General features: G+C 34.0%; 1 protein-coding gene across 10 annotated transcripts in view; it reads left to right on the top strand.

Annotated features, from left to right (window-relative positions):
* Window positions 1–23,517, top strand: part of LOC132696174 (protein still life, isoforms C/SIF type 2) — a 255,922-nt gene that overhangs the window by 184,657 nt on the left and 47,748 nt on the right. For all 10 annotated transcript variants that reach the window (XM_060660841.1, XM_060660844.1, XM_060660845.1 and 7 more), the window contains 2 exons: window positions 8,530–8,809; window positions 22,928–23,059. In XM_060660841.1, coding sequence (XP_060516824.1) covers window positions 8,530–8,809; window positions 22,928–23,059 — 412 coding nt within the window. The remainder of the gene's footprint in view (window positions 1–8,529; window positions 8,810–22,927; window positions 23,060–23,517) is intronic.

Here is a 23,517-nt window from a genome sequence, read left to right as displayed (position 1 = left end):
AAATCGCCCTTATATATACAAAATGGCTGCATTTCACTCTTTTATACACAGACTTCTTAATACGCCACCCTCAACAGAAAATTACAACAAAGAACTTAATATCATTAAATAAATTGCACTGAACAACGGCTACATTCCGTCGATTATCAATAAAATTATAAATAAAAAACAAATCCAGACAACAGTCAACTCTATTTATCCGAAACCTAATACAAAACACGAACAATTTAAAACAATTACATATATAGGAGAACCCATTGAAAACGTTTCAAAACTTTTGTCACAATGTGGTTTCAAAAATAGCTTTCAGAAAGCAAAATAGGAAAATTTTTAAAAAACAATAAAACGAATTATCCAAATTCTCAAAAATCATGTGTCTATAGGTTGAAATGCGCATCATATCATAAAATTTATATTGGCCAAACAGGTAGATCCTTCCAGAAACGCATTAACGAACATAAACGAGCGTTTAAAAACAATAGTCCAGATTTTAATTATGCTACACACTTAAACACAAAAAACACATTTTTGACGACAATTTTGATAATTTACATACAGCCACAAAAAGTAGGACATTAAATTTATTGGAATCCATGGAGATTAACAAAATGAGACATTCAAATGTATTGCTTAACGATCAATTAGAATTAAATACCTCTCCAATATTAAACTTAAATTCTCACAACATTAATTAAGGTTTTATTGTCATTTTTCGGTATATACAGTAGTAGGTAGTTTGTAAATATTATATTTGATAAAGACGCGGTGTTGTCGAAGCTATTGTCATGAGAATATATATAATTTCGTGAAAATCTGAACTTTTAGTTCTTATTTATTTTGTTAAATAGATTTTCATCAAGTTAAAGCCACGTCAGTTCAAGCAGATATAGTATCATAAACTTATTATCATATAACCAGTCCCAAAGATCTCACATAAGCAAATAATTTACTTACAAACAAATAATGTTATTAGTTTTACAGTCTGTCTCAATCTTCATCGTGTTGGATTTCGACGGATCCTCCCCAATAATGCTTTAACGGCTATTGTTATTGGGTAAAGTCATTAACAAAAAAAAATTCTTGCTTGAATGACAATGCAGAGGTGGACCAGGCATAGTTCTTTCTTTCGAATATATTGCCTGAGTGTTGACCATTTGTGGCAGTGTTGACTAATCGTTTTTACTGTGCGTTTCGAAAAGCTTTTTTAGGAAAATATAGAAATGTAGCCTCCAAATCATTTGTCGCTTGATGAAAAACAGGACGGGAAAAATGTATATGAAACTTTAATCAGTAGAGGAGTTATTCAACAAGAAGCTTTAAAAGAAGCCTGTCTACTTACAAAAAGGCCAATTTTGTCGATAAGGAATATTATTAATAGTGGAGAATTGAAGAAAAGTAATAAAAGTGATTTTCAAACTCACCGTATAGACAATAGTGATCAGGACAATAAGAAGGAAAATATATTGTCTTTATCAAAGTGAAGTTTTCCTACCTTGGATAAACTGAAAAAGAAGCTAGAAGAAGATGAAACCAATGTAAATATAAGCCCTGCCACCCTCCATAGAGTTGTTTGTAAAATGGGTTTTAAGTATCACACAATAGACAAAAGGCAAGTAGTAATGGAATCACACAGATTACACAATTCGAGATTTAATTACCTTCAAGAAATTAAAAGATATAGATTAAACAATACACCCATTAATTAAGTTGATGAAACATGGTTCGATACACACGACGCTGTATCGAAAGGACGGGTTGATTTCACTCAAAACTGTCTGGCGAAAGCACCTTCAAATAAAAGAAAACGCGTCGCCATAATACACCCTGGGCTGTCCCAAATTGCTGTTGTCTGCAAAGAATATTAAGGATTATAGCTTGGATTATCATGAGAATACAAGTGCCGAACTTTTTGAAGATTGGTTTCAAAACAATGTTTTTAAAAATATTCCCAATACTAGTGTTGTCATGGATAACACAAGCTACCACAGCCGTCTGCCACGCAAAGCACTAGTTCATCAAGTTCAAAAATTGAAATCCAGCAATATTTGTAAGAAAATGATATTTATTTTGAAAAAACCTACAGAAAAGTTTCTTAAATACTGGGTTACAAAATAAGGCTTCCAATGGTAGACAGTGATAAAGTAATAACAATAAAGATTGAAGGTTGCAAACAACAATGTCCTGAATTCTTGAGTAGAATAAGATTTAATATTCCGCAGACTTAGATCAATTGAGCCTTTTGTACTGTGAACGACATAAATATGGAACAAATTTATTCAAAATCAGGTAAGAATGCTCGCACACGTTCATCTTAATTTTTTCTTGCAGTAGATAGAAAATATGGTGGTCAAAAAGATCCACCACAATATCCACAGTGAGCAAAACATTAGGATATTTTCAATAATTTGCTTTATTTCGTATCTTATTCTAAATAATAAATTACCTAAATTAGGTAACTTTTTCTTATACATGTACGTATCGAGCAAAATGGGGCGGAGCACCATCTATTTAGATTTGAGAAGGTAACTACCATAGAAGGAATTAAGTCGTTTTGAAGAAATTGCGAATATCGCAAATCAGTAAGATTTTGATCGAAGAAATAACGTCCAATAATTTTGTTATTCAAAATCCTTGCCAAACATTTACTTTTTGTGGATGCTGTGAATACTGTATTATACTTCACCTTCAATACAAAGATTTAAAGGGCATATTTATCAGAAATAAATAATTTCAAAAAATAACCACGATAATTTGTCGCGATGAAGGTCTTTATTTTGTTAATTACCTACAAATATTATTTTATTATTATTTATGGGTAAAGTAATAACACCATTGTTACTATGAGGATTAAATATATTTTTTATTACTTCCAAACTTTGAAAACGATTTTCATCAAACTGCGCATGCTTATTTGCTATCATAAAAGACTGTCGACATCAGAAAAAAGATTTCGAAACAAGTTAGGACACTGAAAAAAAGTAATAATTTTTTCACTGATAAATGTGCCCCTAAAACCGCTGTATTGAATTTTGGAACACTCTGTATATTATACACGACATGTTCTCGATTCTATCGTATTATGCCATGTCGTTTTACAGGGAATCAGATGACGTTTATAATTAATTCGCACAGCCTAAGCAAACGCGTTTCAACGATGCCATTCAGAAAATTTATTGTTTTCAAACATTTATGATTACGTGTTTTTGTTGTCAATGATATTACTGGGACCAATGTTGATGTGGATAATTCAGTCAGAGGTTCAACAATTTTCTTCTTGCAGGTTTGGAACCTGCCGATGTCATATGTTAGTAGACATCGTAAAAGTAATTGATAATTGAATATTTAGATTTAGATTTATATAAAAAACACACGTGCCACATACGTGACAGATTGAGGACCAGGTTCTTCTTTTTCTTCTCCTTTAAGTTCCACTCGGCCACCGAACCGACCTTCCCATTCTTTGCAATTTGCAGCTTTAGGAATATTCATTACTAAGATGTATATCATACTCGTACAGGGTTTTGCAATATCTTCCCTTAGTTAAAAAAAGTATAAAATTCATTTCGTTGGCTCTTCATTCAAAATCTGGAACTGGTGATACTTTCGTTATTTTTCCTCATCTCCCATTCATACATATTTTTAACAAAGTGAAATTTTCATATCACCATCAGTTAACAAGTCCAAACATCTGTTCTTCTCTCGAACACACTTCACCACAACCTTTCAAAGGAAATGAGTCTAAAAGAAACTCCACCTTTGCCACAAGTCCTTCCTCATATTCAAATTATTACTGGACCACATATCAAAAGTGAGAAATAAAATGTTGAAACCACTTGTCCAAAAATTTCTCAGCATCTTCAATCCGTCAAAGACCAAATTCGGTTTAAGACATTAGGAGTTTCCAGCATTCCACACATATGCGGCGAAGAATGTATTAGGGAAGCACGAAAAATGTCAGGCTAAAAGAACATGAAAGAGTCTTAAGACGATGCCAAATAAATTCATCAACAGTGGTCAAACATAATCCTGATGACCAGACTAAAATTCTTGCCTGTAATCAATAGTACCAAAGAAATATCCGAGAACCCATACTACTTTCCAATATGAGAATCAGTCATTATTATTTATAATTCGATAGTGAAATTAATGTTTGAGTGTATGAACTTTAGCTAAGGATTGAAGAGATTCTTGGCCGTTGCTACAGTTCCAGTTTTGTCAAAATGGTCCGCGATCATAATACGACTTTAAATCGTGTTACACAGAATATCAAACCGGAAACATTTTCCGCCTGCATTCAACGTCACGAGGAACCTCAAGCAACTATTTGATAATAAAAGGGGGACCGGAGGTGCTCCGTCTTGCCTTAAATTTCACGGTTGGAATTAATTGCCTAAAGGAAATTACGTATTCATTCCGTCTCGACCTAATGTAATGAACACTGCGGGGTTGAACCGCATAACTGACAACTTTCTACTTCTCAAAATTTGGTTTTAAGGGATCTATCTGTTCAGTTATATTTATTTAAACGAGCCGTTAAACTGCTGCTTTTTTACCTGCGAGTTTGGTGCGATATTTCCAATCAATTAATTCGGCTTACATAACGCCAACAATGGGCCTAATTTTGAATGGTTGATTAATTCGGTTTTGTTGTCCTCTAAAAATAGACTGACGGCGGATCCATATTAAAGCGCTGAAAAGTTGGACCGGGGTGAATGCAACGCTAACGATGTTTAGAATATGCTAATATTTTATTGTCCAAATCAAGAGGACTCTATCCAATTGGAAGGCACAATGAGCTATATACTTTAATTTGATCCTGAGGCACGTTTTTTAACTAAATTTAGGTAGGTTTTAAATATTACATTACGCCATCTGTCAGCCGTAGAGGGAACAATATACACAGTAATTACGTTTAATTGCTTATTTCTTGGTATTTTTGAAATTCCTTGCAAGCCTAATTTTTTTTTTGAAATAAGCTTCCACAGGCTACTGTAATAATTTTTGCAGAACTTCTGGAATCCTGCGACGGTTTTTGTTGAGTCGAACTTGCTGACGTTTCTCCAAACGTCATGTAGGTTTTTCAGAGCTTGACTGAAAGTTTCAGACTCAACAAAAACTGACGCAGGAGGAATCCAGTAGTTTTGCTTCCTTTCATTTGCACTGTACACCACAATTCTTCTTCTGTTTTATCCTCGCTCTAAACGTTACATTTTCTTACTCATAATTCTTGCCAAAACTCTTCAGTCACTGAGACCTAAAAGGTCTATTGCGGCTATCTCCATAATTATAGGTCTTCACCTGGGTGCTTCTCTTTGATTAGACTTTACAGCTTGGTGCGTGGCCCTTTCTTCTTGATCTTGGCAGAATGTGCATGAGAGCAGTTTCCTCAAGGTTTAACAGAAATGAAGTAAATGTGACCTATAAGTTTTTGAGGAATTTTTTGACTTGTCTTTGTCCTGGCATGTTTCTACCTTCGCTGACTGGCCTTCGTACCCTGCAAATAGAGATAGAAGATGCGTTCTTTGTACACACATTATTACATAGCACGTCTCGGTTTTATTTTAAAAGTTTGGTTTCTGTAACTGTTTGTTCGGGTTTTTCTGCTATGTATATTGGTTCATTATTTGAAACGAAGTAAATATTATAACCTCAATTCCTTACTTCAAAATGCTACTAAGTGATTTGTTTTGGTTAGATTTTAAATTGCATGGACCGAAAATTAGTTATTTAGTAATACGAAAAACGTATTTTTAATTGAATAGGATGCTACGTAAATTACATACCTTTAAAGTATAAATTAAAAATAGAAAGTAATGTAAATAAACTATAACAAAATGAATGCATAGCGCAATTAAATCAAAAAATATATATAAAATTAGAAAAACATTTTAGAAAGTACATAATGCAATTATTTAAAGAACACGTTAATGTCTTTTTCAAAAATAATTAGTTAATAATTTTTCAAAGAAACTTTCACAGGCTACTGTAACACTTTTTACAAAACTTCTGGATTCGCCAATCATCCTGTTGGCTTCTTCAGAGCTTGACTGAAACTGAGTCAGTCAGTTTCATTCAATTCATAATTCATTTTGACAGCTTGCGATGGTCTTTTTGTTTTTTCTGAAATATGCATAATATAATAGGGGAAAAACCTTCAAACTTTCGTATTTACATTTGTTTTTCTGTCTTTCAAAACTAACCTTGTAGGTGGGTGTCAAAATATGATGAATAACCCTCTACAATGGTTTATTTAGCTTTGTATGTAGATATCAAATATTGTAACGGACATCATCAAACATACATGTTAATTTGTTTCTGATGCCACCGAAACAAGTGTCTCATTTTTTAAGTAATAATTTTTTTCACATCGACTTCGGAGTTTCAATCGATTCTTTATAGAACTCTGTTCTGTTGTTTACATAAGAAATAAATAAATAAATAAATAAGGGTAATATATTGAAAGAATATAAGAGGTCATGGGCCAACGTGTTTTGAAAATCTATTTTTTCGAAAGCACCATATCATTTAACACTTAATAAAATGTCATTTATGATTACCACGGTTTCATGAAACATCATATGTAATTAAGAACATCTTCATTCTTCCGGTTTCGATATCTTACTGACTTTTGAACTTGTTACTTTCCAAAATCGATGAAATCGAATTTTTCGAAAGTATCTGCGCTCGTATAAAAATTTTATATCTCGGTAACGGTAGGTTCTATGGGATCTCCGTTGGTACAGAAATGATCACCGTCGAAAAAAATTTTTTTTCTGTTCGTCCGTTCTCCGTTCTCGTCTTTTGGTTTTTCCTGAATAAATTTCGAACTGTTGGAGATACAAAATTAAAATCTGCCTCCTTTTTAACCCTCCACGGAGCACATAAGCGTATAAGAAAAGACCCTGATCCGACGCCGGTATCCATCTTTTTTTTTTCGCGATTTTCGACTGTTTTTTGGATCTTGCTATGAAACACGATAAGTGTCCGAAATTTGAAGTAATCGACTTCATATTTGGCACATATATGCAACTTTGCCCCGTAACGGAATTTATTCAAAATATGGGGGCTGAGGGGTCGGGAAGTATTCTAAAAAAATATAAAATCGCGTGTGCAAGGGTCTACAAAAAACATCATTTCTCAAAAACTGTTTAACGAGACCAAAAAAATTCTTGAACCAAAAGACGTAGAAGATACAGCCCTATAGACATTTATTCTTGACAATTTTTCAAAAGTATACAGGGTGCGCCGCAAATTCAAAAAAATTGAAAAATGGGTTCCTCTATTATTGAAAATTGGTTATAACTGAAAGACTATGATTCAGATCTTACTTTCTTTTATATTGCGATATAGCCCGCATAGACAGCAAAAGCTTTTGTATTTATGATTTTCACCTATTGTACAGGGTGTTCCCGATATTCCGTGCTAAATGAGAAATGTTTAAGTGTCCTAAATTCGCAGATATCAACTTGATTGATTTAGCAGAGAAGTAAAAGTCCGTGTCCACATTTAAACGGTAGAAATTGGGCGCAATCAAATTTTACCAGGAATTTTTTTTTTGTAATTTTAGCTTCTACAAAAATATGTTTTCCTCCATAATCGTTCATCCGATTGGCAAAATTCTTTAACCGCAGACGCAGAAGATCCAGTGCAATAACATTTATTTCGGGCATTTTTTCGATTATATAGAGGGTTTTCAAATTATAGGCAAAAATCTAAAAGACCTAGAAATTGTTCTTTTACAGAGTAAATTATTAACCGCAAATCAAAAATCGTAAAAAATATGGCTAATGGGTTCAAACAGTGTCATAGGCCGCATCAAGAGTTACAATTTTTGTATTTGCGGTTTTCGTCTATCACATACGCTGCTCCGGTTATTTGAAAAAATCCATATTGAAATCGTTATTTCGGGGGCAGTCAAGACGCGATGACGTCATTGATTATTACGGCGCACTGCATGGTTTCAAAAAAAACTTATTTTCTCGAAAACCATTTACTATTTTCAAGAAATTCTTGAACCACGAAATGTGAAAAATCCAGGGCTACAACTCCTATTTCGATAAATGATTGAATCATATACAGAGTGTGGCGTTTATGGGCAAAAAATCTAATATGTTCTAAAAATTTCCGTTTTTGTGGGTAAATTATTGGCGATAAATGAAAAAGAGTTAAAGATGGGATAATTCTATTCGTAATCCGTAAACCGTGTCGTGAGAGAGTTTCAGGTTTCGTCAATTATACAAGGCGCGAGATATTAGAAAAAATATCATTCGACAACGCTATTATTGGTGCAAATTTTAATATTTACCGATGTTTGCTGATCTTTGCATGGACAATTAAATTAAATCGATTTTGCCAAAGTTCCATAGTGGTCCGCAGGAGCACGCTAGAAAAATAATGCGTCCCTTTAACACACGAAACCGCGAAGCTCCTTCCTTTTATAATAAAAAGCTGCTTTGCGCTACGCGCTACGAACTTGACGCACCCAGTGACGATTTTTTGAAAGCAATCTTGTTTCCTCTTTTTTCTCAGATTCCTAAGCGTGAAGAAATGGCTACTGCGCAAGAAACACCAGATCGAGCTGGCACGGAAACGTGGCTGGAAAGGGTACTGGGTGTGCCTGAAAGGCACGACTCTCCTATTCTACCCCTGCGACTCGCGGGAGGGTCGGAGCGTCGAAGCGGCCCCCAAACATCTCATAATAGTCGACGGCGCCATCATGCAACCGATACCAGAACATCCGAAACGAGATTTCATATTTTGCCTCAGCACAGCATTCGGTGACGCTTATCTGTTCCAGGCTCCGTGTCAGGTAACGTTTGTCTTATGTTATACGGCGAAATTTCTAAATTCACGACGGCAACGTCATCCGGTCTTCCCCATTCCGCGGCATAATTTATTTCCGGGCCAAATTTATAGATGACACAATTTCGTCTGAGTCGCAAATGTCGGGCGGTGACGCGTGAAATGCGGATTAAACGGGAAAGAAAATTCTTTTAACGGATCCCCTATAGGCGCAGCTGACAGACAAAAAAGAATGCGACATGGATGTGGTCTAAGGAAATTATTTTTTTCCCACATTTATAATAATAATAATGCTTTAATTTTTTTTAATGCAATATAAAAAAAAGTGAAGAGTGACGAGATCTAGCTTGCTGCTGCTCATATGTAAGCGCTCAGTATAGTTACTAATAGGATATCATAAATAACCAGTTAACAAACAAATATTTGAAAACAAAAAAAAATCTATAATATTGCCATTGATAAAATAGGTATTGATAAGAAATGTTAAAAGAAAAATGCATAAAATAAAACAAACGTTTCGCCAATCATCCTGTTCGTTTCTTCAGAGCTTAACTGAGACTGGCTCGGATTTTACTCTGTACCTGCTTTTATATTGTTTGAGGGGGGCGGAGCTAAATGATGGGCATAAACCCGGTCTCGGATAACTGATTCCCATATTGGTGACAGAAAACCTACGCACACAGACCGATACCTTAATGCATCTCTCTCTCTTGTTTACAGATCCGTAAAACTATCTCAGCCCGTGTCATTGAACCCAGAATTAAAATACCTCTGCTCTTCTCTCTAATAATTTCCACATTAAATATATTAAGCAATCCCACACTTGTAACTGTTGTTCTTCCTTATATTAAAAAACCAGATTTACCACTTGTCCAAAAATCTCTCAACATCTTCGATCCGTCAAAGACAAATAAACTCATCAGCAGTTGCCGAACATATCACAAAACCGGACATAAAATTTTATTCAATAAAACTAAAATTCTTCCACATAATCAATTCAACTACCAATGAAAAATCCGAAAGTCTATAGAAATCTATAAACAACCTAACAATCTTAACCGCGACTCAGGTCTCCAGGTCCTACCTGTCACTAATATGGGAATCAGTCATCCGAGACAGTGTTTATAATAGTAATAATAATAGAGTGCCCAACAGAAATTACCAATTACAGGACAATAACAAAAATACATAAAACAAGTAATTTTATAAAGTTAAAACTAAACAAAAGAAGCAGCATTGCAAACAGAAACAAAAGGTGTGAAGATATAAGAAAAATAATATTAATACGAGAACAAGACAGCGCGAACTACTTAAACTGTAACTACCTACTGATGGACTTTAACCGTTAGTGATATAGTGCTGGTTGCAAATTCTAATCAGTTTTGGTAAACTATCATTAAAAATATCACAATGTTTATTAATTAAGTTGAAATGCGAGCAGATCTGATACAGCGGGGACCTACGTAATAAATTTGTTCGGGGAATCCCTAAGCTAAAAGTAAGAATGTGTCTTGCATTAGCCCGCGGAACACGAAAATCAGTTTGGGCAAGTAAACTCATCGAGTCAATATTACTATGCAATAACTTATGTAAAAATATTACACTGGCCGTAAACCGCCTCTGATCCAAGGCTTGAATATTAAACCTGTCCCGCAAAATACCACCATCGATGCCCTTCCCTGAATAGAAACCATCCACTCTAAAAGCAAGAAACTTTATAAATCTCCTTTGAACATACTAAAGTGACCGAATATAAGTTGAGTAACTAGGTGCCCATACTACCGACGCATACTCGAGCTTGGACCTAACCAACGAAGAGCAAGAGCAAGAACATTAGAAAACGCTGAACAGTTACGAATAATGAAACCAAGAGCCTTAAGGGCAGATCCAACTATGAAGTCGAGGTGTTCCGAAAATGAAAGCTGCAAATATTTTATAGAATTACATCTGGACAAGGTAATGTTATTTAGGTTATAAAAAAATAACGATGTTTGAAGATTTCTTGTGTATGAACATACTTTACACTTAGAAACGTTAAAAGTGAGCTTGTTTTGTACGCACCAATCGGAAATGTATGATAGCTGATCCTGAAGCAACACACAGTCATATTGAACACACTGTGAATAGATCTATATATTTTCAAGTCATCTGCAAAGAGCAGAAAGTCACAGGAAATTTTGCCCGATAGATGGTTTAGGAATATTGAAAACAATAATAGCCCAAGATTGGAACCCTGGGTCACTCCGGAAGTTGCAACAAACTGCCTAGAATTGAATTCATTAAAACACACAGAAAATGCGAGCCAGTTTCAGTCAAGCTCTGAAGAAGCCAACACGATGATTTTGCGAAACGTTATCTTGTTCGAGTCGATAAAAACCGATGCAGGAAGAATCCAGATGTTTTATAAAAAGTATTACAGGAGCCTGTGAAAGTTTCTTTGAAGACGAAAAACAGTAAGATCCTACTAGACTCCAGTCAGAACAGTGTGCAGTTACATCAGGAATAGTAATAATCAAAAATGATCAGTATGTCTGAGCTATATTGTTACCTTTTTAGATGCGTTCTGATTTTAATTAATTCATTAGTTTTAAGACAAGCAATCCTAAAAGCTAAATTCTATTTTGTAAGAGTTTTTGCAACTTGGACGTGTTATAAATGGTTGAACCTGCTACAAAACGGTCATAAGACGGTCATTCGCAAAAAATTTCATGTACTTAGGTGCATATTATTATTTTGATATAATGAGATTATGGCAACTATCTTCTGTGGCGTATTTAACCGAACGGATAAAATAAAACGCATCAAGTACATGGGAGAAAACAAAAATCAATTAGATAGGTTTGTTTTTGAAAAACTCGCAATGCTTCAACAAGAAAAACCACGAAAACCCAAAACGGAAAGAGCAAAGAAAGGGAACAAGAACGAGTCATAGTCGGAAAAAATATCTTTCATCGAGTCTGATGCATGCATAACAACTAAGAGAATATTAGATTCATGGATTAACTTTTCCTTTTCCTAAACTTCACTTATGAGTTGACCTGTGTGCCTACAATAGTTCTGCAAAAACTAGTCATCGATTTAATTGATTGATCGGCTACTTCCTTCAGCTTTACGATATACAATAATCGTTTCCGTGAGCTTATTTTGATATGTCCGGCGAGAGATAGATATTTTCATGGACTGGTTATTTGTAAAACTGAAGCATTTTTTCTATGTGCCGCCCAAGATAACCAAGGTGCTCTCTAAATTATTTTTTGTTTGTTTTGTGAAGTCCTTATCTAGCCACATTTTGATTAGCTCTGTCATTGCGGATCTAACAAGTTGAGTACGACATCTTATTTCAACACCCAAGCCACAGGAATTTTCTATTACAGCTCTTAGGTAGACCGGATTCAGGAATGTTATGACTTCAAGTCTCTTCAGGAGTTCGAGCACTTCTTGCTTGGAAGCAGCATTCAAGCTCATATCAAACCTTAACCTAGAGAATTTTCTACCACCGATATTATCCCCCCCCATGCCAGTATTTGTCTCATATACCACGCTAATCAATAATCACAACGCAAAATGATATTTTCGTCTCTCTGTCTTTTATTTTTCCAATTAAATAAATAGATAAATAACTAAATTAATAAATAATGCCGTTATTTAAAACAGTTACAATAATTTAGATTACAGAGTATTTGGAGGTGACAATACTTATATTCAACACGCTTTTCAATATAACCACCACAAAACAAACGAATACAAAACAAAGAAAACAAAAATTCGGGACGCAAACAAGGTCACAAAGTCAATTTAAAATAAATAGGCAAAAACATGAGATAAGAAAATTGTGAAATAATGGGATATTATCTCCACATGCAGTATAGGTTTTCCTGACCAGAATAAAACTTCCCGATTTCGGATTGAAATGCTCTAATGTTACCCAGATTTTTGTTGAGGGATGTTGTTATGGCATTGTAACTAAAAGACCTCTTAAACAAACTATCGTGCTGGGTTAACTGCATATGACCGGTACCGGATTTAATTAGCTTGGTAATTAAGTAGGGAAGAGCTTCAGTTTTCGTGAGTTTACATGAAAAACAGCTTATAGCCATATTATACCTTTGAGTCAAATTTAATCATCCATAATTGTTCAAACTATCTGATACGTGGTCAAACTTGTGCAGTCTATAGAAGTAACGCAAACACGAATTTTGAAGGCTCCGAAGGCTCTCTTTGTCTTGAGAGAGTGTAACACCAAAGCTAAAGTTCTAAATCTTCTCTTAAATTTTTTTATGAAAATATAGTGATTTAGCTTATAATGTTATTATGATGTTTGCAATATTTTGTTACCATAATTATTAAATCGCAAACTAGAATCGATTAGAGTACCCAAAAAAGTCTGTGACGGAAATATTTTTTCTCCATTTAAGAATATGTAACGTGTGGGGTCAATCGCGATAGAATTATGGTGTACAATATAAAGGAAATGCAGTGGAATTCCGTGGAATTCTGATTTCTATAAAAATAAAAAACAAAAACAAGTATATATATTGATATTTATATTATATATGGTTTTTGAAATAAGCGATCCAGGTATTCTACACGATTTAGTTTATATCTAGGTCAATTTGAAAACACAGTACACAGATGATGGTCCGCCATGAGTACGCAATAGATTAAATTCTTCAAAATTACAGTATTGAACCATAAAATGTCACTGTTTATTGAGATACAGAGTGTTAAAGTTTAGTCAAACGAGTTTTAAAATATCGGCATGAAAACTTCGTTTTTCGAGAAAGTTTTTCACGTAATGTGTTTAGTTACACTCTATAATCTCGCTATTTCATGCCATAACTTTCTCGTTCGTCTGGCTGCTTTAGTTATTGAAAGATTTTGATAGAATAATAATTTCTAGGTATAAAAGGGGTATAATTATAAACCGATCTACCGTGCGGAAAGCATCACTTTACCACTTGAGTTTCTTGTCCCGCGGATTCGAGCACCTTCGGACATTTCCGAGATATTGCCGCACGGGTTTGGGAGCAATCGGATGTTTTCGGAGATATTTCCCACGCCTTGAATTTTGACGTTTGTCAATTCTGACGGTCATGTCAGTGAATGTATTCGTGTTGCGAAAATGCACCCAAAAACTAACGGTCGTAGAAAAAGCATAGTATGCAAAACGTTCGGTAAACTTTTTTAATCACTCGTTTATTACAAACTCGCTTCGTACTTGTTGCATAATATAGTATTTGCTTACAATAATCATTTAAAAAAAAAGTAGGGAAGCGGTACTTACAAAAAAGTTATAGCATGAAATAGCGAGAGTATGGGATGTAACTAGTGCTCTCGAAATATCTGATAAACCAGAACGTAATCGGCTTCATTAGAAGAATTTTCTTTCCACTATTTTGTAATTGTAATAACTCACTTTGAATTCTAGGTACCTGAACAAATATTGATTTGGTTTATTGCCTTTAACGATAACTACCATGTTATTGTTCCCTAGTAGCTCCATATAACGATGAATGTTTACTTAATAATTAACACTTAAACCAGTACGTTAAGCATAACGAATTTAAAAGGGATTCTCAGGAATTCCAGTGAAATTATGTGTAATTTCACTGGCAGTTCTCTTGACACGTGAAACGGAATGCAGTGTTGCCAAGCCAGTATATTTCTTCAAACGCAAACCGCCCCTAACCGTCTCCGATTGATTGCTTCATATTGATCGACATGAACAGTATTATACGAGGCCGCGCCTGTAACAAATATCTATAAATTGGTAATTTGGTACTAATTTCCGTTGTCGTCGACAATTTCAATTGTGAAGTGTTCCCAATTAAGTGGTGTACACGCACGCTGCGATTGGTCTGTCACCACAAATACTGCGGAATAGGCGGGCGAAACAAAACGTCATCGCGGCCTCTGACTAATTGACAAACCGCAGTCCTTAATTATAACCGGCGCAATCTGATCTAAAATAATTAACGTTATTCGGATTAAATTCGGACGGGAACCGAATAACTGGCCGCCAGCGTGTCCCCCGGATAATCTGAAAACAATTTTCGTTAAGCCGAGTCAAGCAGAGCGGATATTTCGTCGACCACAAAACTGCCGAGCGAATAAAGTGTCTTTTGTGTCTATTTTTTCGACTTTTTGGAACCTAACCAGAAAACTTTGGCAAATGCAAGTCCTCTAAATGCCTACTGTTGAATCGAACTTGCTGACGTTTCGCCAATCATCTCGACACAAGTGAAAGCATCAAACTCTTCTCAACTATTTTATCTTATCTTAACAATTTCCAACTTCGTCCTTGCCCCACGTATTATCCCAAAAGAGAAATTCATTTCAAATGTCGAGTCTGTTCTAAACAACGTGCCGTCTCAAACAGCTAATGAAATTCTATTTGAAACCTCAAAAACCGTTCAAAAATCCAAACGCACCTCTTAAATTTAATATAAATGGTAAAGCAAATGGTAGTCATGAACAAAACTGATTAGTCACAAAAAAAAATGTAGATCTTTTATTGTCAACTTACGGATCTTGCGTCGTCTATGAAAAAATCTCAAAAATCCCCTGATGAAATTCCTTGTTTCTACGGATTTCCAAATGTTCATTAACCAGATTTCCCCTTTTGCCTTGTTGTTAGAACCATTGACTCTCCAACCTATAAATAACAAAATATCTAGCCTCTATATTGAAGCCCTTTACAGTAGTTTTGTACTTAACCCATATTATCCCAAGCATTAAAAAAAATAAAAACACTTAGGAATACGTTACATGTGTCAAAAAAAAAAATAAAAACTTGAAACGTACAAAAAAATACTGCTGCGTAAAATCATTAAATAATGTTTTGGGGCACATAAGATGTAATTTATACATAAATAAACAAAATAAAGTTGAAATTCGACAGAAAACAACTAAATGTAGATATTTTCCAAACAGATTCCGATTAAATATAAAAAAACGTATATTTTATGGTGCGTGAGCGCACCACTGGTAACACCCGGTTTCATTTTTAGTAATATTTTACAAAGCATGAAGCATGTAAATGCACATTACACTTATTACAAACGTAAATTGTGTGGCTGTGACAGATTCTACATCTCCTTCGGGCCTTATTAGCATGAACAATCATGAGGTGACCTTGATTATCATATGCACTTCATCTACGGCAGGTGCAAGATTTCTTTGGGTAATTGTTTTATTAGTTTTTAAAAGTCGCAAAGCAATGTAAGATTTAAAATCTACCTGGGAAATCTTTTGTTCGTTGACAATATGCATGCATTCACTACTAAACTATCCAGTGAGTTACAAAATAAAGGCCACCACCATTTTTTTCCAAATACCTGGCACCTGTAATTAGCAATTCCGTTGTCATGTAAATCAACCCCACCCATATATCTGTTGTATTGTGCAATTACATAAGGTTGGGGTATACTTACATTTTTCCGTTCTTTTCTATTATATCGTTTTACATTTTGGACAGTATCTACCACCAGAAATATTACTTGTCACACAACTGAATTGTTGTGCCAACGGACAATAGAAATTTTTGATTCAGATTCATATGCTGAAAGATAGTATCCGCGGTCTTTTTTTCCAAATGATTTACAATTTTCCATTGGACATTTATTTGTTCTATTTTCCTGGATAGTACCGTTGGCAAAATTAGTTTTTAAATGTACAAATAGTTTGAATGACGAAAAAAAATTGTTAAAAAAAATTTACTGATTTACTGGCTTAACTACAACAGCAAGTAGACCGCCAAGACCAAGGTCAGAATGAGGTTTATTTTGAGCACCATCATATGGAAGTGAATAAAATAGGTACCCCTCAGACGAACAAAGACACCAAATCTTGAAGCCAAAACGAACTGGCTTACCCCTTATAAACATTTTGCAGGAATGGCGGCCAAAGTAAGGTACCATTTGTTCATCTATTGATAAGTTGAACGAAAATATGCCAAACTGAAGATTTTTTTTATTTATTGTATCAAAGAAGGGTCTAACTTTTGAAAATTTATCATTTTTATCCAACAGATTATTGTGAGATAAGTGCAAGTTTTGCTTTATCAATTGGAATCTATTACGGCTCATACATTTTTTTATAAAATCAATTCCTTTGTTTCATCAGTAGACCAATGATGCTAAATATGTGGCAATGAATGATAACCCGAGAACAATAAAATGCCTACAAAATTTAAAAGTTCATTTTTTGATAATGAAAATTCAAGGCGCATTGTGGAAGTGCAAAATTATTTCCTGGATGTGACAAAAAAATTCCCAGTGGTGCATTAACGCACCGCTGGGACAAAATGAGTTAATGCCTTTTACTTCATTGAATAATTAAAAAGCATTACACTAAATCCAAATGATATTTTGGTTAGTTTCGACATGGTCCCTCTATACCAAAGTACCAATTCCTCTCAACAGGATTTCAGATATATTAAAATGCGAGAAACTCTTTTCCCTGTCTGTCGAATATATGAACAAATATCAGAAACAACTATGGGTTCTCCGTTACCACTGACTAAGAGAAGGAAGCCAACTAAAACCAAAACCAGACAGAAACACTTAGTTCATAATATCTTAGTTATTTCGCCTCGTGATCAAGACTCCCTCCGGAATTTTTTTAACCATGTAAACTCTATACACCCTAACATACGCTTTACCAGTGTTTTAGAAACTAATAATTCTTAAATATTCTTGTTAATAGAAAATCAGATCTGACATTGGGTTATTGGGCTACAGTTTACAGAAAACCTACGCACCCAGAAGCCATCATTTACCAACGCCCTTGTTTCCGGATCCCTAAAACTATCTCAGTCCGAATCACTTGACCGAATTAAAATACTAGTGACCACATTAATACTGATTTATCTTTTTTTTTAACATTGAAGCACAACATCTCCGAAATCTTCTCTTTGTAAATGATAATAATTTCATGTTATAATAATCATGTAAAATAAGGCATCTCACTCTTGATCCAGAGTTGCCGTTGAGTAAATACATTACTATAAACTAAAGGTTGCTTATGCTAATTTATGGTAATGGACAGCAAACTCATAAATTGTGTACTGTAATATGTGGATGCCACCAACCGTTATTGTGTCCAGAAAGCCTAAGGCTACTTTATGGAGTAAGGAGGAGAGATCGTATCTCACCTTGCTGCCTCTGGTTGCCTCAATGTTCCTTTCATACAAATTTCTCTGTAATTTTATCATAAATAAATATATAGTAATAAATATCTGTACACAATTTGAATCAGCGTGGAAGACGCAATTCTCCCTATACATAGTCGGTTGCATATACTCTATCGCTAATTTTAATATTAATCGGTCTAATTTTTTGTTTGCCTTAAGAAGCTAATTAATTCATTAGTAAAAATTGTACGTACCTACTATTGGAGCTTTTAAACAAATTAACTAATTTAATTAACTTTTTTATTATCTAAAAAGTTGCCGCTTAATTGAATCTTGAATAGTAACTAGATTTCCTTTACAAGGCGTATCTTTAACCATTATTTTAAAAAAATTCGTATGATTATTTAATAATATATATTGTTGATTGTTTTATTGTTTTTACAATAAAGGTTTATTATTATTTTATACAAAAAATTTTAGAACTAAATTTATCTGTTCTTCAAAAATGTCGCAACATCTTGGATTCATCAAAGATAAAATTCCGGTCTAGACAGCAGCAGTTTACAGCACTGTATGCATATGCGGTAAAGAATACATTTGAGGGACAGGACGAGAAACATGAAGTAGCTAAGAATACATGAAAGAGCCTAGAGACTACGACAAATAAACTCGTCAGCAGTTGCCAAACACAACCAGTACAAAGGAAATCAAATCTTATTTGATAAAACTAAAATTCTAACATGTAATCAATTCTTCTACCATACATAGAAAACTATAAACAACCAAAGAATCTAAAACTCACCTTTCTTCACCTTTACCAATTTGGGAATCAGTCATTTATCACAATGAAAATATACTTCCTTTAGCTCCGTCCCCTCAAACTGGATATAAGCAGGTACAGAGTAGAATGCGAGCCAATTCCAGTCAAACGCTGAAGAAGCCGACAGGATGATTGGCGAAATGTCAAGTTCGATTTGTCAACAACCGGCGTAGGAAGAGTCCAGATGATTTTTAAATATGGTTTTTTTGAAAAATTGAAAGTACATGTGCTTCCTGTTAAAATAAGCAATGCGACAACCATGTCCGGTATGCCACAATATAGAAAATTTTTTAACGCGACTTAAATATAATCTCAGCTTTTCAATTTTTTTCTTATTTTATATGCTTCAAGTAGCGGTCTAGACTTAATGTACGCCCCATCCCAAGAGCGGAATATTATTTTATGCAAAGTCGCTAAATAGAATATTCAAAGCGGTCGCTTAAAGTTGAAAATTGTTTTGAATTCAGTCCGAAGCAATCCATGAATTTAGAAATGTTAATTAAATTAATTTTGGAGAAAATTTCAGAATGAAATTGAATTCGAAAGCGATATTTTCCTTGGAATTTTATCCTATGTCCCAATTATCTTCTGGTACTTATCATGGTCTTTCTAATCCTGTCTATTCATTTTCCTGGTAGTCTTCCTCTTCTCCTGTTTGTTGGCTTATATTCCATCACTAACTTAGGACATCTTTCAAGGTTCATCCTCCATACCACAATAGCTGTTTCTACTGTATCTGCACAAGCACCCGTTTGTGTTTTTATTTCCTCATTACTCCTCATATGTTCCATTCTTGTTCTACGTTCTAGACGTTTTACACTATATTATCACTTTGTCTTGTTTTCGGATTTGCCAGCACTCACTCCCATATATCAGAATTGCTTCTACAATGGAATGGTCGATAGTCATTGTTGTTGTTTACTGTATTCCGATATTGTAGTTTCTGGTTATTTGAACTGCTTACATTTTTAGTTTAGTTTTTAGTACTACGTCTTCTATTTCTCTTACTTTTAGATACAGAGCTTTTTCCATGTTCATATTTAAACGTCATTGTTCCATTCCATTAGTTTCCTCAGCATGTAATGTGCATCCAGTTGATAGTGCCCCATTGTCAGAAAGACGTTTGAGATAATATTTTCCCAATTTTGCTGCACTCTAATAATTCACTTGTAGGTTATATATTCACTTATAGGTTATGTATGGCTTTCACATATACCATATTTAGGTCTATCTTCGTCAATGTTTCAAAAAGTTGGGTTTGATTATATCGTAGATTTTTTTCAACTTCACGAACAGGAAGCGGGTAAACAGGTTTCCGGATCTTCTTCGCATCATCATTTGATGCAGAAAAAAAATTGTCAAGGCATTCTGGCTTGGAAGCCACTTTTCACTTCCATTTCAGTAACATTGCTTTCTACTCTTTCTTTGAGTATTCTGCTGTACAATCTATACATCGAATTTGTGACGCTGTAATTATTACGGAGCTTGTTGTCTCCTTTTTATATGCACAGCGTTAACCTGTCAAACGTCTAAGAGCAATATTTCAGGTTAAAAGAAGACTTTATTCCCATAAACATACGAGGTGGGTTCAAAAAGTAAGGTGACTTTTGTAATTGGGCGGATTACGTACATTCGATTTTTTTTGTTATGTTGGTACACATATCCCTAACATACGTTCGCAGTTTCAGTCAGATTATACGTTAATTTTTTTTGTGAGACAGAATCGTATTGCCTGCTCGGCGATTTTCTGCTATCCAAAAAAATAGAACAAGGAATTTGACATTGACAAAGGCATATGGTTAATCTACGTGCAGCAGCAAAATTTGTTCCTACTTAATTTCTTACAAAAGTACCGTCGAAGGAACATTGCTCAAGAGCTGTGTATGGTTATGATGTGGATACCAAAGCCCAATCGTCCCAATGGAAGAACCCAGAATCGCCAAGACCGAAAAAAGCACATCAAGTTCGATAAAATGTCAAGGTTTTGCGTACTATTTTCTGGGATTATCGGGGTGTAGCACATCAAGAGTTCTTACCACAAGATCGTACGGTCAATAAAGAGTATTACCTCGAAGTTATGCGTTGTTTGCGAAGAGTAATACTAAGAAAATATTGGGAATTGTGGGAAAATAATTAATGAATTTTGCATCACGATAATGCACCTGTTCACTCTTCATTGATGAGTGTCTAACTTTCTCACAAAAAACAAAGCTACATCATGCCTTAGACAACATATTCACCGGATATAACCCCTTGCGACTTTTTTTTCTTCCCAAAACTCAAGAAACCCATGACAGGAAGGTTTGGAACGATTGAGGAGATAAATAAAACATAGCTGGAAGAACTCAAAGCTTCGAATATTGGAAAAAATCTTGGCACAATTGATATTATATCGGAGGGGGATTACTTTGAAGGGGGCAATATTAATTTTGTTAAACAAATAAATACTTTTTGATAAAACTTAAAAGTCACCTTACTTTTTGAATACACATCGTATGTCCTAAGTGGATTTGTTTTGGAGATACAGGGTTTTAATAATTGTTAAATATTTTATAATTTTAATTAAATTTGACATAATCGCTTGCGGAAATAATGGGTTTTTTGTAATAATACTTTTATAAAAATTATTTATTCCAGAGGGTTATTAAATTAATTGTTAGGAAATATTATTGTACGGCAGTACTCTTTTGTTTTTTTTTTTCGCAACCTGCTTTGTTTTTAAAAAGAAAAACTGATTTCCCTGCATGTTCCTGGGTATTGAAAATCGGAGCAAAAATTTTTTTCATCTTTACTAACATGTGCACTATGCTAAAGCAAATAGAAGTTGGGTGCCCTGTTTTGCAACAGAAAAAAAATCATTTAAATAAAAATCTGGTCAAAAATATCAAGCAATCTAGACAACAATAATTATTATATTAGTAATTGAGAATATTTTTGTGTCAATATTTTATAATATATAATATTTAGCAGCGCGTCACATGTTAATAGGTTAATTTAAATTTCAATTCATTTTAAGTAAGTTTATGCATAATTTTTGGAATCATCGAAGTATATATACAATGCAGCTGAATATGCCGATTTTGAGTGGACACCCAACATTTTATTTATTTTAACGTAGTAAAAATTAAATATTTTTTGCTTGGATTTTTAGTTTGTCAAGAAACATGTACGGAAACTGTTTTTATTTAATTTTAGAGAAAATTAAACATACAAAAAAACAGTAGCATACGTTGAATTTTCCTACAAATATCCCCCCAAGTCACTGGAGTTCACACTTTTATTCCAATTGAACCGCAAATAATTAATAAAATCCTGATTTTCTATAGAAACATTGACGCCCTATATCTCGAAAATAAATCAAGTTGTTATAATTACATTTTTGTCAGTAAAGAATATGGCGCATCTAAATGAAACCAAGAGAATTGAAATTTTAATTTTTCTTGAATTCGGAGACAAAACTAGAACTCAGGAAGTTTGTAATTTGTTTAACGCAAAATATCCAGAAAGTCCCATTACAGACAGTAAAATTGGTCTAAAATTTATGAGACAGGGCACGTCAAAGAAATTATTTTATTAGGTGTTGAAAATGCCAACTATTAACATCTTGACAATACGCTAATCAGTTTAAAAAATTTTCTCCGAATAATTTCATTAATTCTAGAGTAGAAATTAGAAGTATCGGATTCTAGTAAGATTTTGATCGAAGAAAAAAGGTCCAACAATTTTATTGTTCAAAATTCCTGTCAATACCTTCAATTTTGTTTATTTACCGTATCATTTAACAAAACGTAGCTTCATTCCTACCTGACCTACAGTACCTGACGATAAAAAAATGGATTTAAGTTTCACATATACATTATAATTCTACAAAATTGAAAAAAGTAACTTAGTATCAACATCTACTTTTTCACTTTTTGGCCCACTCTGTATATTTTATGTTAACTGCAAAATATGCACAAGAAAAAAATTGTGTGCGAGCATTTTTCTGTTTTTTCCAAATTTTACCCGTTCGCTGTATTTATTTTATATAGTAATTAAATTACATATGCCTCTGTTTCTTCCTTTAATTTGCTGTGTTTTTGTTTGTGTAAGTTTTGCCAATAAGAAATAGGGAATATTGTTTTATTGGACAATACAAACCATAGTTCATTATTAAGTTTTATTCGTTACAGGTCGAACTAGAGAACTGGGTGAACAGTATTCACAGTGCATGTGCTGCCGCATTCGCCAGACACAGGGGCAAAACCGGAACCCTACATCTCTTGCAGGAAGAAATTTTTCGATTGGAAAAAGCCATAGAAACCGTAAGTCCCAAAAGATAATTATTTAGTAAAAATATACAATTTTTGTTTATAATTTCCGTATAAGAGAATTAATTGTATACAAAATAGACATCAGTTGCGGGTAATAACGCAACATGGTAACATGGCAACATCGCCATATGCAACGACTTTTATTAGCTATTGGCAGTTGTTTCTAGTGTTAGTAATTTGTGTGTTTGCGGCATATTATCTAATTTTGGCAATGTTTTGTATAATTCGACAACCAATTGTTTAAGTCTGTAATGGAAACTCAAGATAATTACGATTACGAATAAGGATACGATTTTTATATATAAAACTGTCGTCTATGGCATTTTTGTAGCTTTTTTTAGAACAAAACCAATTTAAAAAAAATTATGTAATTAGCAAAAATGAATATAAAGTATAATTTACTTTTAAATGAGGAAGAAGCTGTGGGAGAGTCTCGTTTTGTATGTTAT

This window comes from Cylas formicarius, unplaced genomic scaffold, assembly GCF_029955315.1.
Source record: "Cylas formicarius isolate icCylForm1 unplaced genomic scaffold, icCylForm1.1 PGA_scaffold_1__22_contigs__length_36826433, whole genome shotgun sequence".
NCBI classification, from domain to species: domain Eukaryota; kingdom Metazoa; phylum Arthropoda; class Insecta; order Coleoptera; family Brentidae; genus Cylas; species Cylas formicarius.
Note: the sequence above shows the minus strand (reverse complement) of the source record. Positions and strands in the feature narration are given on the sequence as shown.